This window comes from Mastacembelus armatus, chromosome 9 (genome assembly GCF_900324485.2).
Source record: "Mastacembelus armatus chromosome 9, fMasArm1.2, whole genome shotgun sequence".
NCBI lineage: Eukaryota > Metazoa > Chordata > Actinopteri > Synbranchiformes > Mastacembelidae > Mastacembelus > Mastacembelus armatus.
Window position 1 is genome coordinate 10,113,700 of NC_046641.1, and position 19,519 is coordinate 10,133,218.

At 38.1% G+C, this 19,519-nt stretch overlaps 1 protein-coding gene across 4 annotated transcripts in view; it reads left to right on the top strand.

Annotated features, from left to right (window-relative positions):
- Positions 1 to 19,519, top strand: part of mctp1a (multiple C2 domains, transmembrane 1a) — a 120,145-nt gene that overhangs the window by 37,891 nt on the left and 62,735 nt on the right. For all 4 annotated transcript variants that reach the window (XM_026322681.1, XM_026322677.1, XM_026322679.1 and 1 more), the window contains exons 3-5: positions 13,723 to 13,865; positions 13,986 to 14,065; positions 15,748 to 15,859. In XM_026322681.1, the coding sequence (XP_026178466.1) occupies positions 13,723 to 13,865; positions 13,986 to 14,065; positions 15,748 to 15,859 (335 nt within the window). The remainder of the gene's footprint in view (positions 1 to 13,722; positions 13,866 to 13,985; positions 14,066 to 15,747; positions 15,860 to 19,519) is intronic.

A 19,519-nucleotide genomic window follows, 5' to 3' on the forward strand; every position in this document is an offset into this window, starting at 1 on the left:
TGCTTCATTACTTCTTAAACTAGCCAGCTATTAAACCAAGCTACATGAGGCGTTTGTTATGCAGTAGCCTGAAGTGGTAGAATCATTGAAAAATACCTTGATATTGAAAGCAACCTGGTCGTTTGCTATGGTCATGGAGAGGAACTTTGATTTTATTTAATATATTGCATTATAGAAGAATAATAAACAAGCTTATGTGTGATCAGTTTTAAGTGCTAAGAATGAAACACATAGACACTGGCAGAATATCGCTAACTTTTAGGTTGACATTAGTGGAGCTTTACGTGAAGCTAATGGAAGCACAACCAGCACAGTAGCAAACGAAAACCTGACACTGAAGCTCTCATCCATACCTCAAACTGTTGTATGGACCCAGAGACACAAAAAAAGTAAGGAGAGGGAAGATAAAAGGCCTGAGAGCGTTTAATTAGTAATGGCAGCAAAAGTCTGGAAATTAGAAATCGGAAATAACTAAACACTGCAGAAGATTCATTAATTCATCTTATGCATGTACAGTGCCCAGAATTTCTTTCTGCAGTGGACATTCACCAATTAACTTGTCCAGCCACTCACAGTCATTCATGCCTGTAAGCAATTTAGCAATTAACCAGTTTAGAGTCACTAATTAACCCCTAGCAGGAAATCGACACAGTCCCTGGGAGAACATGCGACCTCCACACAGAAAGGTCCATCCAGCATGTCTGAACCCTGAACCTTCTTGCTTCGAGGTGTCAGTGCTAAACACTCCATCTCTGTGCCTCCTAGAGTGCTTGCATAATTTCCCAGCCCTTCATAGTTATTCTATAACCATAAAGCATTAGCAAGAACGTTTACATCCACACGTGTGTTCACTGCATGATGTTGCTGTCCCATGATGACATGATATAGGAACATTTTTGGAATATGATTCATCTTCAGATGAGCAAACACAATTGCATTACATTACTTAAGAGGTGGGATTAAACCATAAGCACTCCTACTAATTATAAGCCTCCTCCACAGAAAAGCCTCCACTTCAGCTGTTGAGAGCAGTCAAAAGCACACCCTCTTACACTCATACATTACTGCTGACCATGCAGCCACTGTCAGTTTAAGTCAGTGAGGGTTCAGCCCTTGAGGAAGAGGGTGGACCCTGAATAGAGGCCAGAGACTCAGTGCAAGCACCGACATGACATAGTAACAAACCAGCCTATCATTAAATAAGTGTCTGTCACCCTATAATAGTATTATACTATATTTTACTGAATTGTAGGCTACCTGATGGGATTAAGGCAATATGAGTCTCTCGCTTGTCTAGTGTTGAATGGACGAGAGCCATTTAGGAGATTTAATTCAACCTCAATTCGTTGCTGGCATTGCTATAAGTGTTTTTTTTTTTGTTTTTTTTTGTTATTTATTTATTTATTTTTTAGACAGAATTTAATCATTTTACTATTTGGTGCCAGAAGAATGCACTAACACTGTGACATGATTTAATATTATGACAGGATAGGAAAACTATTCACTGGATATGGATGAATGAAGTAGATGTCAAGTAGATACAGTAGATGGAGTTCACAGCTTGGTGCAGCTTGTACAGAAGAAATATCTATCTTGGTGATATAGTTTCTCATCTAGTCCTGTCTGTTCATTTACATCTTCCTCTGATGGTATTGTACTGAAGTGAAACTGCAGGAAGACAGACTTAAATATGAATGACATGAATAAGAAGCAGGAGTGATAGCCAGAGCCAAGATTTTACCTGAAAATTAACCTTGCTTTGAATTTTACCATATCCCATATCCTACATTGTATTTGTCCCCGGGTCCCCAACCCTAACTGTCATATAGAACTAGCAATGGCAAGCTCTGCAGTTTTGTGGATGACTTCCACGTCCTCTGTTTCTATCTCTACTATAGAAGGTGCATATTCCTGAACAATTTACGTTTTGTTTTTGTTATGCAGGTGTAAGTTGTTATACAGAGTTCACTGTGCTGCATTTTAGCATGTTTAGCATAGTTTTGTTCTGGTACTGAATATTGAATATTGTTGCTATTTTAAAGCTGCGATAAATGAAAAATGGTTCTTGACAACAACATTCAGCTTCTTTCAAAAAGATGGAAATAGGCATTTTAATTTGACCTGCAAATTATTTTTATTGTCTGGTGAGTCAATCTTTTTGCTGTGCCATTATTAATCATATTTCTTCATTGAAAGGTTACTCATTTGAGCTTATTATGCCATTACATCTCTTTTACAAACAAATTACTAAGATGCAGTCCAGGTCTTCCTGGGATTCCAGTACCCGTAGGAGTGGGGATGCAATTTATAGAGTGAAAACAGTGGTTCACTTATCACAGATGACCACAGAAACCTGAGTGAATTTTAACCAATATTACTTGTCAGTACAATATTTTGGTTTTAGATTCATCAGACTCAGGTTGTTTTTTCTGTTTAAGTGGAATCATACTTTCATTACAGTATTTGTACACAGGTGATAGACACTGAAGAAAACTGACATCATTCAAATGAACTGTATTTTGTGGGTGTATGTGTTGATTACTTATTTATTTCAAGCTACTTGTCTTCTCACTATGGGTAATCTTGCCTTGTGTTTTTTTTTTAATCTGCTTGGCTCTTAGTTTTGATCAGCTCTTTTTAAAATGTTTTTTTTATTTATCTATCTACTTTTTTTTTACTTCTGTGGTGCACATCCAGTTATCTCTATCACTCGAACAGCTGTCTAAATATGGGGCACGGAATGAGGTTATCAGATTTTAGATTCTCACATCTGTAGCGAATTAGCAAATGAATGAAACAGATGACAGACTAACACTAGGTTTAAATGGCCTAGATAGGCTGCTGTGTCTGGGTCATTTAGACTTACAGATTTCTTTTAGACACAATATTCCCACATCGTGCAAGAAACTCTGCACCATATATTTCTGCAAACTCAAAATGTTATGCAATGAATTGTTAAAATAAGGCTTAAAGTAATTTGTCTGTAACAAACACTGGTTAGGTGGAGCAACACCCTCGCTCACGGTTCTCACACAGCCCTGGTGGAACCACAGTAATTTCATCCCTGTGTAGATGTAATGACTAGCTAACTTGTTATAGTGTCTGTTATTTGCTTGTGTTGTGTTTATTATAGAGTATGCATGTGTGTCTAGCATATGTACATATTAAAAGGGTTGATATTAGCGTGGAGGTTTACTGTGATTAGTTCCCAGTTCTCAAAGTACAGCTAAGACCAGTGAGACTATTGTGAGCCTAATTATCTCGTCAACCACAGTTTCTTTAGATGTGAAAACGGTGAGAGAGCCAGAGCTTGACACCACTGTTGGCATATTGTCTCTCCTTTCGGTCCCCTCCATTGCTTGCTCACCTCTCTTCTGTCACATGCTGTGTGGTTGTCTGATCTATTTGTGCATCTGCTCATTCAGCTCAGCTCTGCTGTTACTGTTATGGTATCTCACACTTTGAATTTTAATTGCAGCAAAATTATGTTGCACATTAGTGAAGGTTCATTTAGGGTAAATGTCAGTGGAAGACAGGAGAGTAAACTCCTTGCAGCATGAAGTGACAAGAGGCAGAGGCATGCAAGTGTGTGATTGTGGGTAATTGTAGTGGGGCAGGCTCTCAGCCCATCTGTCACTATCCCCTGATGGAGTTCTTGCTTTAGCAGCCTTATCCAATGCATCCTTTTTAACAGCTAGCATTCTGGGTAATGGGAAACCCCAGAGCTGCAACCATTTGTCAGTCCGGACACTACACATAGGCCAGGAACTAGATATAATCAATTTTCTGCCATACAGGGTGCCTGTACAATCTGAGCATGAGGCTGTTCAAGGTTTGCAACTCAAGCATGACTGAGAGTTTTATGGGCAGCTTTACAAAATTTTTCACTTTTCCTGTCGGCATATTTCTGGGCAAGCGTCAGTGAGCCTCCTTCATGGTGTGGTTCTAAATAACAGAGGCTTTGACAGGCAATGTGGCCTATCTGGATAGATGAAGCAGAACTGCAGAATGACCAGTGGGGTTTTCAGGTAACACTGAACTTCATCTGGTGTTACTATATGTTTTTATCCTATATTGGAAAATTATTTTAAGTGATAGCTAATAGTGATAGACTAATTTTTCTATTTTCATTCCCACGGTGAGACAAATTCTGTAATGTGTTTTATTATGGGTCTGTGTGCAGCTCAGAGATGTATGCCAAACTGTTGGATTTACCATACCTATGCTCATTTACTGTCCCAGTCTAACAGTATAATAATTGTCATCCTGAAATAAACTATTTTTAATCTCAGTAATATTGAAAGTTTGTGAACTGCCTAAAAAATTAGGGGAACACAGTTGTCACAGTATAACACAAAGTCAATTTAAACTGCTTTAGTAAAAATAAAAGTTCATTAGAGGCACAATCAAGACAATCCCCCCAATGTTTATTTTTTATTATTTATTTCATTTATTTTTTGTGGTGGCCACAGACAAATGCTCTCACTTTATCCTTCCTGACTGATTCTCAGGTTTTGTCTTTTCTAGTGTCCTTGTCACTACATGCATGAGGCCGTACCCACAATCAGGTTTACAGGTATTCCACGTTACGGGCGTGAAAAAGTCTTGTTATGCTGCTGGTAACGTCATCAAGCATGAACAGTTTGGTGGTGGGTCAGTGATGGTCTAGGAAATATCCTTGGAAGGCTGCACAGACCTTCATGTCATTACCCATGGTACCCTGACTGCTGTGAGGTCACTGGCCCTCATGTTCTCCTGACCTAAATCCATCCATATAGGACATTATGTATTGTGTGCATCCAATGCCAAAAAGTACCACAGCAGTCTGTCCAGGTGCTCACTGATTCCCTGATCCAGGTTTGGGAGAAAGTTATCCAGGAAAGTTACCCATCTGTAATTTTTTTTTTAATGTAATTACACAATATACAACCCTGGATCACCATTATTTTTCACCCAGCAGTCAATAATTAGATAGTAAAGACGTTCAACCAGAATAATTTGTTCATCAAGATCTGACGTGTGATTTAAGTGTTCCCATAATTATTTTGAGTAGAATATATTTACATATTCACAGTGTAATGTCTCATCATACATAACTGTAGATGAAACAAAATTCTCAGGCATATACGCTGTTGTATTATTTTCTGTTGAAGTCACTTTCTTCTCACAGCATCAACTTTGTTTTAGTCAAATTTGAAAACTGAAAAGTTGGGTTGTATAAAGAATGACATTATGCATTATTGATGATTTTCCTGTGCTAACGGCAAGTCATTTGTCATCCATATTTATTGTGTTCTGATGCTCAAACATTCAAATCACATGTTGCCTCATTTCACTGAAAAGAAATGATGATTTTGTTTTTATCTAATGTGTACAGGAGCAGGACAATTTAAAACAAGTGGAATCTAAAACAACGAGATAATACATTTTCTCATGGAGTATGATGCTTATTTTTAGAAGATAATATTATACTGTCCTCTGGAGAAATCTAATTACCTGTTCATATATCATGAGTTAATAATTCAGAACCCTTTGTCTGTACTGACATGGAAAGTTATTGATCATGAATTTGTAATAAGTGTCTACAGATTGATGATGAAGAAGGGGAAGCAGCGTAATTAATAACTCTACACATCAGTGCAAACCTATATAAGAACATGACCACCTCCTCATGTTATGCCATTTTAAGTGCAGCAGAAGTCTCCCCTCCTTTGCATAAGATATCTGAAAACTGTGGGCCCACTGACTGTTTGTTCCCTGCCATGAAACACACTGTCACTGTAACTCTATTTGTTTGCACTTAAATATGAGTGTGTTTTGGCGGGTTCGTAATAAAAAGTGAGAGAGGAAGTAACTGTAGCGGTGCTTTCGTCAGTGACCACATCTGTGTGTGAGTGCGTCTGTGTGCAGTTAATGACTCACACTTTAAGTGTCTAAACATATGCACAGGCACAGAGTTCGTCATCTCTCTTCATTCATCCTCGGTTATTGCTCAGGGCTTTGTCTGGTGCACTGGAAGGTTTATTTGCACGTCCTTGGACCGTTGCTTACTCCCAGAGCAGCATTCACATTTAAATGAAAGCATTAGATTTGGTTAACTTTTCTGAATTTTGAGACCAGCCCTATAATGATTGTTGACATTGCTTCTTGATCTGCTGAAACTGAGAGTTTTGAAGTCAGATAAGCCACAGAATAATTGGACCAAAGATCATCCATTAAAAGCCTAGAGGTCTTTGAAAGGTTTACAGAGAAGACAAATTGCCACACTAACACTAAATGCTATACTACTTTGTATGCCACAGTGCTACTTGTTAGTATATTGTTTAAGCTGCCCTTAAAGTGCAGTAACAGTGTGTGGAGAGATGTTGTTCTATGAAATTAAAAAAAACATTTGTCAGGAATGGCAAGTGTCTAATTTCATCACTTATATAATGATCTATTCATATTCATGTGATCTGGTTTGTCAATTTCATTTTCTCTGCTTACCAACAGCAACACGCTGGTAGAGCTCTAATTTTGAAACTCTATTCTCCATCATTTCAGGCCATGTTGAAGTTGCAAATCTTATTTTTATTTCACTGTGAGGCAAACTGTGCTTCCCAAAGCGTGAACAGCCTTTTTGGATGATATAACTTTCTCTAAAATACCTACAGCGGTAACGACATCAACTGGACGTTAGTGTGATGAGGCTTAATAATGTAATTACATTTAGAGAGCTGCAGGGGAGTGAAAGAAAAGAAAGGCGCATGTTTTAACGGGGAAAGAAAAAATGTTGCTTAATGAAGAAAATGATGGAAAATAGAGAGAGCAGCAAAAAGTGATTCTTCAAACCAGATTGGGCAAACACAGTTTTGTTCAGTGTTCTTTGTAGCAATAAAAGTAAAAGCTACTTCAGATCAAACACAAATGCTGTTAGAAAATATAACTTTATAGGCACAGTGGGGAAGGCTTTTACTCCTGTGTGTGGTTAGACACTGCCTCCCTCTGGTAATGGCTGGTAATATGTATTACTACATTTATAGCATGGGAATCCATTAGGTTGTCTTTCTAACACTATAAAAAAAAATAAGAGAAAATGTGAGACTAAAATGTTTAGTAGTGATGTGGGAACCATCTTCATACTATTTGGACTAAAAATGTATGGTGAAACATTAGTGGTGGAGTGCATGGTATAATTAGATCTAACTGCATTCATACACTAGATTCATCTTCAGACTGGATTTGCACAATAGTGAAACTAAGCATCAAAGGGAATAATATTTGACTAATACACGAGGAATTTGTTTTGGACTGCAGTTGAAGAGTTTGGGTTTTTGGGGGATGACTGACATTTTGTTGTTTCACAGTTTAAAATGTTTGTGTGCTCAAATGGCAAGAAATATTGTTAGTGTTAATCCTAGTATTAAGTGGTTTTGGGAAAGGTGTTAGTGAGGGTTTTGTTTAACTTTGGATCACACACTTATACACACACTGTACTTTTAAGGTTGTTGCATTTTCAGGTGTCTGGCAGGGTAGTCTGGCCTACTGGCAGACAGACACAGTGAGCAATATTTTTTTTGGCCATTGCCCATTAGGCACTCAGAAGAAATGTGTGGTGAATTACGTTTTCAATTGCCTGTCAGGAAGATAGATCAGCTATCAAAACTCAAGTCTACCAGGGGCTTTTAGATCTGCCTGTGTACCACACCCAAGGTAAATTTACCTATTGAGTGCGCCGCTGGGTCCTCTCATGAAACACATTTATTTCTACTCTATTACTATTACAGTGTTCAGTTTCAATTGCATTATAGAAGATGAATATAACCTTTATATACTGTAAACCATTCAGTATCTCCTTGTGTCTTTGACAATACTGTATATCTTTGCTCACTCACCCACCTACCTGCCAGTGTGTATACCAAGGAGAAAAGAGGATGAGGGTGTAAACCATGTGTTTTGTATCAAGATCAGGGAAATCCTGGATTTTCCCTTCTGAGAATGGGACTTATTCAAAAGCTCCTGTTCCAGATACAGGGTTTACTCTCTCACTCTCACTGTTACCATGGTAACCTCTGAAACTATCCAGCACACTACCTTAGCACCTAGTGTGACAATAAACATTTTAGCACTTGAATTATCAACTCTAAAAGTCAGCAAGTTGACCAGTCTTCCTGTTCAGGCTACCTAGTGCTGTTATGACCTGGTTTGAAAAATTGTGTTATTTTTCTTTGTCAAGACAGATTGTGAAATCACAGCATATGAAGTAGAAAGAGCAGATTTCAGTTGCTGAATGTAGTACAATGACTTTCTGAAAGCTGAGTATTTCCAGAAGGTGTATTTAGAAACTGCTGCATGTTGTTACATTGCAGACATTACACAACATACATTTACTTCTGAATACATAGGTAACCTTCTAAACCCGATTTAAGACCTTCTCAGTTGATTGTTTTGTGAATGTGAATTTAGCCGACATACACCAGCGCTCATGCTGCACAACAGTAAAAAGACAGCAAATGTCTTATTACTTCCTGTGCCTGCAGCACCTCCTTGCCTTTGCCAGTTCATCAGTGTGTGACACATTGCCTTTTTATACCCATTCTCCCTTTACCCGGTGCTTCCATTTCTACCTTCTGTTGACACACTACTTATTCTTCAGTTGTTTTTTGATCTCACAGTGCATATTGCTCATTGACCTATCCCACTCACCAGCCCATATACAGGACATACCATTGCCTTTCTTTCTTTATGGATTTTTGTCTTTTAAAAATATGATATTGATGTCAGATATGGTGGTTAATTTCCAAGAAGATGCCCCTGCGATCACTTCTCTCTGCTGTACCCACACTCACTCTGGTTCGGCAACCATCCACCTACACCACCATCTATTTCCATTTCATACTTTTTAGCCAGTGTGTGTTTATGGCACCATAAAGCTGGCATTGCACTGATGCAGAGACTGAGCCAGTGATGTGTGTCTGGGAATATCGACCTACAGAGAGCTTTGCTGCAGTTTGAGAGATTAGTGGCTTTTGCCTCTATGATGTAATCATTGGACCATTTCTTTTTAGTATTGTTTTTGGATATTTCATAAAATATCTTCTCATGATACAATATTTCAATTGTTTTACATGGAAATAGTTTTGTTTATATATTATTCATGCTTGTACTTCGAATTTTGTGTTTTCTGTTTACTGTAATACTCAATAATATCATCACTGACATTTCTAGCTGTATTTCTTTTCTCACCCTTTTTTTTTTTTCTTATCTTGTCATCTGTGTCCTCTTGCTGCAGCTGTTCTGCAGTGATATGTCAAGTGTGTGAGTGTATGAATGTGTTTTTCTAGTAGCTCTTCTGGTGTGCGTGAGGGTGTCTGAGGTTGTTAAATTTGAAGAAGGCAGACCTGTGTTAGTGTGTATTTTGCTGCTCTCACTTTGAAGATTCATTTTAGCGGAGAATCATATCAACAATTTTATCTCCCAAAAAAAAAAAAAAAAAACACATTATTTGCTTTTGTTGTTAATGACGCTTTCATGCCAGACTAAAGTAAGTATTGGTTACTGTGAATTTGAATACTATACAAAGTATAAAACAGTATAATTACTTCATTATCAAACTGTATTTTTCTGCTTACATTTCTTGTAATTACAAAATATCCCATGTCTGTCTTGCCATTAGTGTCTTTGCTGCCGCCAATAAGTGTTAGTTAATTCATTACGGGGCTTGTAGGGTATTTGCTGTTGTTCTCTTGTTAATGATAGAGCAAGACTGTCTTGAACTGATGAGACGTGCAGACACACAGAGTGCAGTCTTTTATCAACTGCTGTTCTCGCTGTCAGTCTTCTATACAGCACAGGGGTTTGTCTGGCACACAACACATCCACTCTCATGGCTGCCTGACGCAAAACAAGGCAGATAATCATACAGTGTAGATGATCTGTCTCAGGACTATAGCAAACATACTGCATATGGTGCTGTACAGTATAGCTTATACATTTACTAATCAAATTTACATTTTATTTAGGAGACACTGGCTGAAAAAAATCACAGGCACTGTAGATACGCTGTGTGTTTAAGGAAGGATTGTTTGATGTTTGAGTTTTCTTCTTTCACTTTGGTCACAGTAATGATAACAGAACACTGTTTTTCAGATGTTCAGTCCAGCACAGAAAAAGAAATTAGCAATGGGTTTAATTTCACCCGAAGTTGTTGCTTGTAAATTATGTTTATAAAGAATATCATCTAATGTGCAGTATTTTGATGTATATATTTTACAATTTTACAATTTTACAATTCCATGTTTCTCAATGTGTATCTTGCAGTATGTCGTGCTATTGCAAAACATTGTGGTGTCTCTGCTACACTGTCAAAGGAATAATACTATACTGTAAAATAATTTTAAATAAAAGAAAATAAGCTCTGTTGTATAGTTGGATGTACTACACAGTGGGTACGGAAAGTATTCAGACCCCTTTAAATTTTTCACTCTTTGTGTCATTGCAGCCATTTGCCAAAATCAAAAAAGTTCATTTTATTTCTCATTAATGTACACTCAGCACCCCATCTTGACAGAAAAAAACAGAAATGTAGAAATTTTTGCAAATTTATTAAAAAAGAAAAACTGAAATATCACATGGTCATAAGTATTCAGACCCTTTGCAGTGACACTCATATTTAACTCACATGCTGTCCATTTCTTCTGATCCTCCTTGAGATGGTTCTGCTCCTTCATTGGAGTCCAGCTGTGTTTAATTAAACTGATTGGACTTGATTAGGAAAGGCACACACCTGTCTATATAAGACCTTACAGCTCACAGTGCATGTCAGAGCAAATGAGAATCATGAGGTCGAAGGAACTGCCCAAGGAGCTCAGAGACAGAATTGTGGCAAGGCACAGATCTGGCCAAGGTTACAAAAGAATTTCTGCAGCACTCAAGGTTCCTAAGAGCACAGTGGCCTCCATAATCCTCAAATGGAAAAAGTTTGGGACGACCAGAACTCTTCCTAGACCTGGCCGTCCAGCCAAACTGAGCAATGGTGGGAGAAGCGCCTTGGTGAGAGAGGTAAAGAAAAACCCAAAGATCACTGTGGCTGAGCTCCAGAGATGCAGTAGGGAGATGGGAGAAAGTTCCACAAAGTCAACTATCACTGCAGCCCTCCACCAGTCGGGGCCTTATGGCAGAGTGACCCGACGGAAGCCTCTCCTCAGTGCAAGACACATGAAAGCCTGCATAGAGTTTACCAAAAAACACATGAAGGACTCCCAGACTATGAGAAATAAGATTCTCTGGTCTGATGAGACCAAGATTGAACTTTTTGGCATTAATTCTAAGCGGTATGTGTGGAGAAAACCAGGCACTGCTCATCACCTGCCCAATACAATCCCTACAGTGAAACATGGTGGTGGGATCATCATGTTGTGGGGGTGTTTTTCAGCTGCAGGGACAGGACGACCGGTTGCAATTGAAGGAAAGATGAATGCGGCCAAGTACAGAGATATCCTGGAAGAAAACCTCTTCCAGAGTGCTCAGGACCTCAGACTGGGCCGAAGGTTCACCTTTCAACAGGACAATGACCCTAAGCACACAGCTAAAATAACAAAATAACAAGGAGTGGCTTCGGAACAACTCTGTGACCGTTCTTGACTGGCCCAGCCAGAGCCCTGACCTAAACCCAATTGAGCATCTGTGGAGAGACCTGAAAATGGCTGTCCACCAACGTTCACCATCCAACCTGACAGAACTGGAGAGGATCTGCAAGGAAGAATGGCAGAGGATCCCCAAATCCAGGTGTGAAACACTTGTTGCATCATTCCCAAGACGACTCATGGCTGTACTAGCTCAAAAGGGTGCTTCTACTCAATACTGAGCACAGGGTCTGAATACTTACGACCATGTGATATTTCAGTTTTTCTTTTGTAATAAATTTGCAAAAATTTCTACATTTCTGTTTTTTTCTGTCAAGATGGGGTGCTGAGTGTACATTAATGAGAAATAAAATGAACTTTTTTGATTTTGGCCATTGGCTGCAATGACACAAAGAGTGAAAAATTTAAAGGGGTCTGAATACTTTCCATACCCGCTGTATATGTGTGTTTGTGTGGTAACTATGAATAAACATTTATTAATACATATTAAAAAGACTAGTTTAACAGTATTTATTGATTCCAACAAAATCATGGGACACTTCTGCAGAATAAAACAAATGTAAATCAATGGTACCACCCAGTGGTAGAAATGAGGCACTGTATTGGAAGCCTCGGCTTTAACGTTAAATACTGGTAATAATATGACCCTCAGTCAGAATGAGTCACATGACATGCCTTGCAATATAATTAAATAATAATGTATGATATGAAATATATCTACAGATGTGCAAATGCATGAGATGCATAATCATTCAACACTTTAGAAAAAACATATGGCACATTGTGTTTTTCAGATGTTTAGCATGATTAATTACAATGTTTATTTGATTTGATGTTTTGATGCTAATGTCACAGTCCTAATTGTAGATAATACAATTTGACCAATGTCACAAGCTGAAGAATGTACCCTTCTTACTTTGAATGTGAGCCTTTTTTGTTTAAAAGTTAAAACATAACTTAACTGTGATTTATCACATCTGAGTTCAGTTCCTCTAGCCACACCCAGGCCTGATTACTGCCACACCTGTTCGCAACCAAGAAATCACTTAAATGCATCCTGCCTGACAAAGTGAAGTAGACCAAAAGATCCTCAAAAGCTAGACATCATGCCGAGATCCAAAGATATTAAAAAACAAATGAGAAAGAAAGTAATTGTGATCTATCAGTCTGGAAATGGTTATAAAGTCATTTCTAAAGCTTTGGGACTGCAGTGAACCACAGTGAGAGTCATTATCTACAAATGGAGAAAACATGGAACAGTGGAGAACCTTCCCAGGAGTGGCCGGCCGACCAAAATTACCCCAAGAGCACAGCGACAACTCGTCCAAGAGGTCACAAAAGACCCCCACAACAATCAGAAAAAGAACATCATACCAACAGAAAAATATGGTGGTGGTAGTGTGATGGTCTGGGGCTGTTTTGCTGCTTCAGGACCTTGAAGACTTGCTGTGATAAATGGAACCATGAATTCTGCTGTCTACCAAAAAATCCTGAAGGAGAATGTCCAGCCATCTGTTCGTGACCTCAAGCTGAAGCGAACTTGGGTTCTGCAGCAGGACAATGATCCAAAACACACAAGCAGTCCACCTCTGAATGACAGTGAAAAACAAAATGAAGACTTTGGAGTGGCCTATTCAAAGTCCTGACCTGAATCAGATTGAGATGCTGTGGCATGACCTTAAAAAGGCGGTTCAGGCTCGAAAACCCTCCAATGTGGCTGAATTACAACAAACTGCAAGTTATCGCAAACGCTTGATTGCAGTTGTTGCTGCTAAGGGTGGCCCAACCAGTTATTAGTTTTAGGGGGGAAAGACACTTTTTCACACAGGGCCATGTAGTTTTGGATTTTGTTTTCCCCTAATAATAAAAACCTTCATTTAAAAACTGCATGATGTGTTTACTTGTTATCTTTGACTAATATTTAAATTTGTTTGATCTGAAACAAAGTGTGACAAACATGCAAAAAAATAAGAAATCAGGAAGGGGCCAACACTTTTTCACACCACTGTAGATGGACAGCATGTATTAATATTGTGTGGTGCTTGTCTTAGTCCTATTCTTTAACATCTCCCTCTGTGTTTGCTTTCTTTTTCTATAGGGACCAGTGACCCATATGTGAAGTTTAAGATTGCAGGGAAGGAGGTGTTTAGAAGTAAGACTATCCATAAGAACCTCAACCCGGTGTGGGATGACAGAATAAGCCTACATGTGGAAACCCTGAGAGACCCACTATATGTCAAGGTGCAGCAGATAAGGGCTGAACTGCTGTAATGTACTTTTTTTTCTTTGATGAGTGTTAAATCTTAATGGACATGAATTATGTGGTTGACAGCTGCTGTACTGTATATTGTCTCTCTGTAGGTTTTTGACTATGACTTTGGACTTCAGGATGATTTCATGGGCTCAGCATATCTCTACCTGGAGTCACTGGAACATCAGAGGTTTCGCCTTTTAACTTTTTTTTTTATTACTTAGCTACTTCTCTTCTTTCCTCTAACGCTTTACCCATTACCCCCAGTGACTTGACCAGCTGACAATGAAACTGTCACATGTACTCTGTTTTTCTCCAATTATTATATTTCAAGTATTATTGATAATTACATTTCCCCAGTAATGGGCATGTTCAGAAGGGCTGATATGTCAGGAGACAACAAATTCACTGATAAATTTTTGTAATTCACAATGTATTATTACTACTAGCATTATTACTACTAGCATTATTATTATTATTATTATTATTATTATGTGAGTGTTTTTATTATGATGTACTTTTATGACTATGTGATATTCATTTTAGGATGCCAGTTTACATTTGGCATGGGGACTGCCGATGAAAAAGAGCCTTTTGGCTAACTCTGGTACATTTACATTTGTTGAATGTTGATTAATGTACACTGGCTCTCTCATCAAAGAAATAAATAAAGAGGAGGGATTCTTCTCACTTTCTATTTCGACACAAAGCCCTCCCTAGGCCTCTTTCTTAGCGTTTGATGCAGTCACATTGTTCAACTGTAGTCTATGGTCTCCCTCTAGTGGCAGTCTTTTGTAACTCACCTCAGACCTCATTAAGCTCAATAGCTTAATATTGTTTAGGACAAATGTGTGAAGTTGTATTTAATAGCAATGGTTATTAACAGACCCTTTTTGGGCTGGACATATTGCATGTCACTGTGGGAAAAACACAGGTGTAACTGATAACATTAGAAAACTAGTGCATTCAATTTAGGTGAGTTAGTCCTATTTCATGCTGGATAGCAACATTTTTTTCATCTGTGTTTTTCTTTGTATGCCCTAAAAAATATCTATACCAGATTTTCTTGTTTACACTTGTGCTTATCTGGTCAAAACGGTTTCTGTTTAAAGGCCTATTATATCATGTTTCAAGTAATGATTTAACTGAAGGCACCTTGGTGGCTGAGCATTTAGAGGTTTTATATTAATGGGAGGAAGGTCTGTGTCTTCACTAAATATGGTTTCTATCAAAACTGTGGAAGAACTATTTTATTCTCATTTCCATTGAAATATAATACTCTGCAGGCTTCCCATGAGCTCTGTCTTCTCTCATGTTAAGGTCATCATTGTTCATCAGAACTGGATTAGACTTGAATTGTCAAAACTGTCTCCATGTTACCTGTTTAACAACACTGCTGATGGAAAATGCATGATGACTATAAAATGCCATTATCAATGGGGCAGCAACAGAGCAATGAAAAAGCCTGCGCTCAAGAAATTAGGCAAAAAGTTAATAGTGTCACATTTTATTCAGTGTAGGCACAGACTTACATTTCCTTTTTTTAATAGAAATTACCTGACATTAATAAGTACCTTCCTAATGTATAGGATTGTTAGTTTCTTGATCTTTAGAAAGGTCGACCTGCTTGTTGTGATTCTTACTTGCTGAAAACAGCAAGATGATCAGCTGGAAGGGAGAGGAAATAAGCAGAATATAAGAGTCATGATATCTGTCCACTGTAAGATGGATGGGGTGTGTAATGCCACATATGTTCATTTAAAGATACATATGTGGAATCCATGCCCTGAATGCATATGAGTGTACAACAATCATGTAAGCATTTGCAATATAAATATATCTATGAACATTTTTTACTGTGCTTCCCTGTAGGACACTGGATGTAACGCTGGACCTGAAGGACCCACAGTACCCTGAACATAACCTGGGCAGCCTGGAGCTAGCCATCACTTTGACGCCGAAGGAGGTGGACGTGAGAGATGCTGTAAGAAAATGATATGAGCTTTCAGTCAGGTTACTCATTCATCTGTCTCTTCCTGTACAAACTATAATTCCTATTCTTCATTCAGAGGAATTATCTATTTCTATCTCAGATATTTTTCTGTACATCACCATTGATATTCATGTTTGAAGTACAACAACAGTGTTATTCCTGTAAACTGTTTCTCAGAAACTCTTATGCTGTGTTGAACTGGAATGCTTTGGCTTCAGTTAAGTTATTGGAAACTCTTCAACTCAGCAAATCCATATGCATAAACACAAGTGTAATTAATAAGTTCCATGTTCAAAGGGCATTGATTCTCTTTCTTAATTATGTTGGCTCTTGCCTCTGTGGATGTGCTCCATGTTTCAGAGTTGCATTTATTTCTGTTCAATTATTTGTTTGTTTAATTGGACCCCTGCATGTTCCATCTAGAACAGGGCGGTATCATGGGAGAAATATTTTATTCCTTTTGATCTGATGTCTTAATTCTGCTGCTTATTTAGTGCTGTAGTTCAGAGAGTCCACATTTGACAGAACAAATAAACTCTATTTAGGTTAAGCATCATTTTGGATATCTCAAACTGTGAAGAAAATGAGTACAAGGTTATATTAGTGCATACCGGATGGCTCTCTCTGGTGCCATCTACTGGTATGGATGGGTTAAGGGAGAATACAGACCTTAAATCTACTTAGAAATGAATTTCAAATAATTTGGTGGTTTTAGTGGTGATGCAGAATCAACCTTGTTTCTGTGTAAATATACTGTGTTTGCAAGTTTATGTTTGTGTGTGGATGGAAAGAATTGTGTGACTTCATTGTGCACATGTAGTCCTCTCATTCAAGGGTCATTTTTATAGTTGAAATTTTTCCATTCAAGATTAGTTTTATGCCACAAAAATAATTTGAGACCAATGTTTGAGACAAGTGGTTAGACCTTCAACAAAATCTCTGCATGATTGAGGACATGCCCCAGTCATGAAGTATTCCAGTACAAAACAGTATTTACTCTGGTGTATAATGAAGTACAACTGTTTTTCAAGGTGACTCTTTAATACTGGACCCAAACAATGAAGTGAAAAAAACAGATGTTTCTTTGCTGCCTTGGTTTGGGTTTATGAATGGAAATACATAAAAATTGTGGATACTGTATAAGAAATACTCTACTTCTACTCTGTACTTACATGCTTGTGTGTGCGTGTGTGTGTGCGTGTGTGCGTGTGTGTGTGTGTGTGTGTCAACATATATATATATATATATATATATATTCCTAATGCAATATGAAAAGTAACAGTGCTTCTGCTTCTCATACACTTCCTGCTTACTTAACTGGCATGAATGACAGCTGGCCCATTCTGCTTATCTAACACCTGTTGCACCAGGCCAGGGCTAACCCCATGCCCTTTAACCTCTGATCCTGCAGCTTTTAGGGGAAACAGTGGGGGGCGCTCTATAACCGCTTTGTCTCATTTACAGACCATGCTTTTGAGAAGGAACTGGAAACGATCTAGTAAGGTAAACTAAAAAAGCATGTAACTCCACTACCCGCAAACTTCCAACTGCATTGTAACCCCACATCCGACTGCACTGCACCTCACCTATCCTGCACTCTTCACTGGTGTCCTGGTACATGGATGGAGTGTCCCTGGCCCTCTGTTTTTCTCCTTCTCTTTTCACAGCGTTATTAGCACTTTTTCTTTTTTTTTATCAGTTTTCATTGTCACCAGCTTATTTTCCACAAGCTGCAATATACTACCTGCTAACTACATCTGCATCATCAGAGATGTAAGATCTTTTTTGGAATATAAGTGACACTAAGCTTAAAGGTAAACATTATTTATATGTGTGAAGGCAACAAAAGTCATATATACAGTAAATATACCCCAAAGGTGGAAGTAATGCAATACAATAACTATTAATTTTCATAGGGATGTTTTTTGTTTCACTTCATGTTTGGGATTGGAACATATTTAGTAGATTGAGAATATCAGTGTTAATTCTTTGATTTAAGCTAAACTATACTATACTACAATTTCCATCTTTACATTATTGAATCAAGAAGTAGAAACACTTATATCGATGTCAGTCATTAATAAAATCTGTATTGTAATATAAATATATCCATTTATTTCTTTAAGTTAAAAGAATTTGTTGAACTTTGTTGTGAACTTTGCTTTTCAGCTGTTTAAATTATACAGTGCTTCTGCTCAGTTTAACTTTACAAATATATGTTCATGTGTCTACCACCTTTGACTTGCACAGTGTATTGCAGCTATTGTGTGAGAAAATACAGCAATTGATTTTTGTTTTTAGGGGTTTTAAAGAAGTCCTGTACAGCACATCAGCTCTCACATCAGTTGATCTGATTATAGGACACTCTTAGACCCCTTTATATCAAGTAGAGATCTTTGATGTTTACATTATTTTAAGTTCTGATCTTGCCACACATGGACGCCTGCTACTCTTTGTTTTTTTTTTTTGTGATTCTTGTTAGTCAGGCATGCTGTCAAGGTTCTGCTTTTTATTGATTCATGCATGAAGCAACTACTATATTTTTCAGGCAAACATGACAGTTTTAGAATCAGCAACAGGATTTTATACACCCGAGTTGGTTATGTTTCACTTCTATTGAGGTATCTTATTGTATCCATCCTGTTAGGTGTCTGTTGCTGTTTTGCTCAAACGTTCTCTTTGAGAAGGACACTGGCCGACTCCTCAAACTTAATTTTACCATTAGTTCACTTGGTAAACCACACCTAGAGGTACTTTAACTAACAGTAAAAAGTTTGATCTCCATAGAGAGACACATATACACATTTGAAGTGTGCTTGGTTGGAGCTGGGCAGACGTCCTGCTGTATTGCGCTTCCCCAAACCGAGCCTTTGAAGCCTCCAAACTGGGCCACCCCGCCTGTGACTCGGGAATTCACTCAAACAGAAACTAACTAGGTACTGTGCTACCCCTCCAAAAAAAAAAAAAAAAAGAAAAAGCGCTGATTGCCTCCCTGCCTCCATGCTCGACTGCATACAGTGCACTGTTATTTTTACACAACCACTTTTTTTCTTTTTTAAATTAAGCCATAGATGTGTTGATGCCCCAGTAGAAAAAAAACAAACTATTCAAAAAGTAGTTTAATAATAAAATAATAATAAATAATTATCTGATTCATATTAAATTCAGGTCTCTCTGTGTTTACGACTAGGCAAAATGCTACTTTGGCACACCAAACATTATATCTTCTTCCAAAGGGCTGAGAGAAGTTGAACCATGTGCAAGGCTGTATTAGTTCTTACAAGATACTAACTTTCATGGTAAGACTTTCACCCTCAAAACATCAACATGCATTATATCTCCTGCTGTGCTGTGGCAGGGCGGTGTGGATCCAAATTGCCCATGATTTTCAAGAAATATCTAGCAACAAAACACAGAAACAATTAGCATTGTGCTCGAGTAGGACATAACGGTGACCTCTCATCATTAGCATACAGTATGTTAGTAGCAAGTGAACAAGGGAATGAAGGTTGCGGGAGCTTCTGTACGGGAGGTTGGCTGTATTGGAGGGAGCCATGTGCATTGTTTAACGTCTGGAGAATGGAAATTAAGAGGCTCCATCTCCAGATCAAAGGCCTGCTCTTGCAAGGCAGGGTTTGTTCAGAGTTTAAT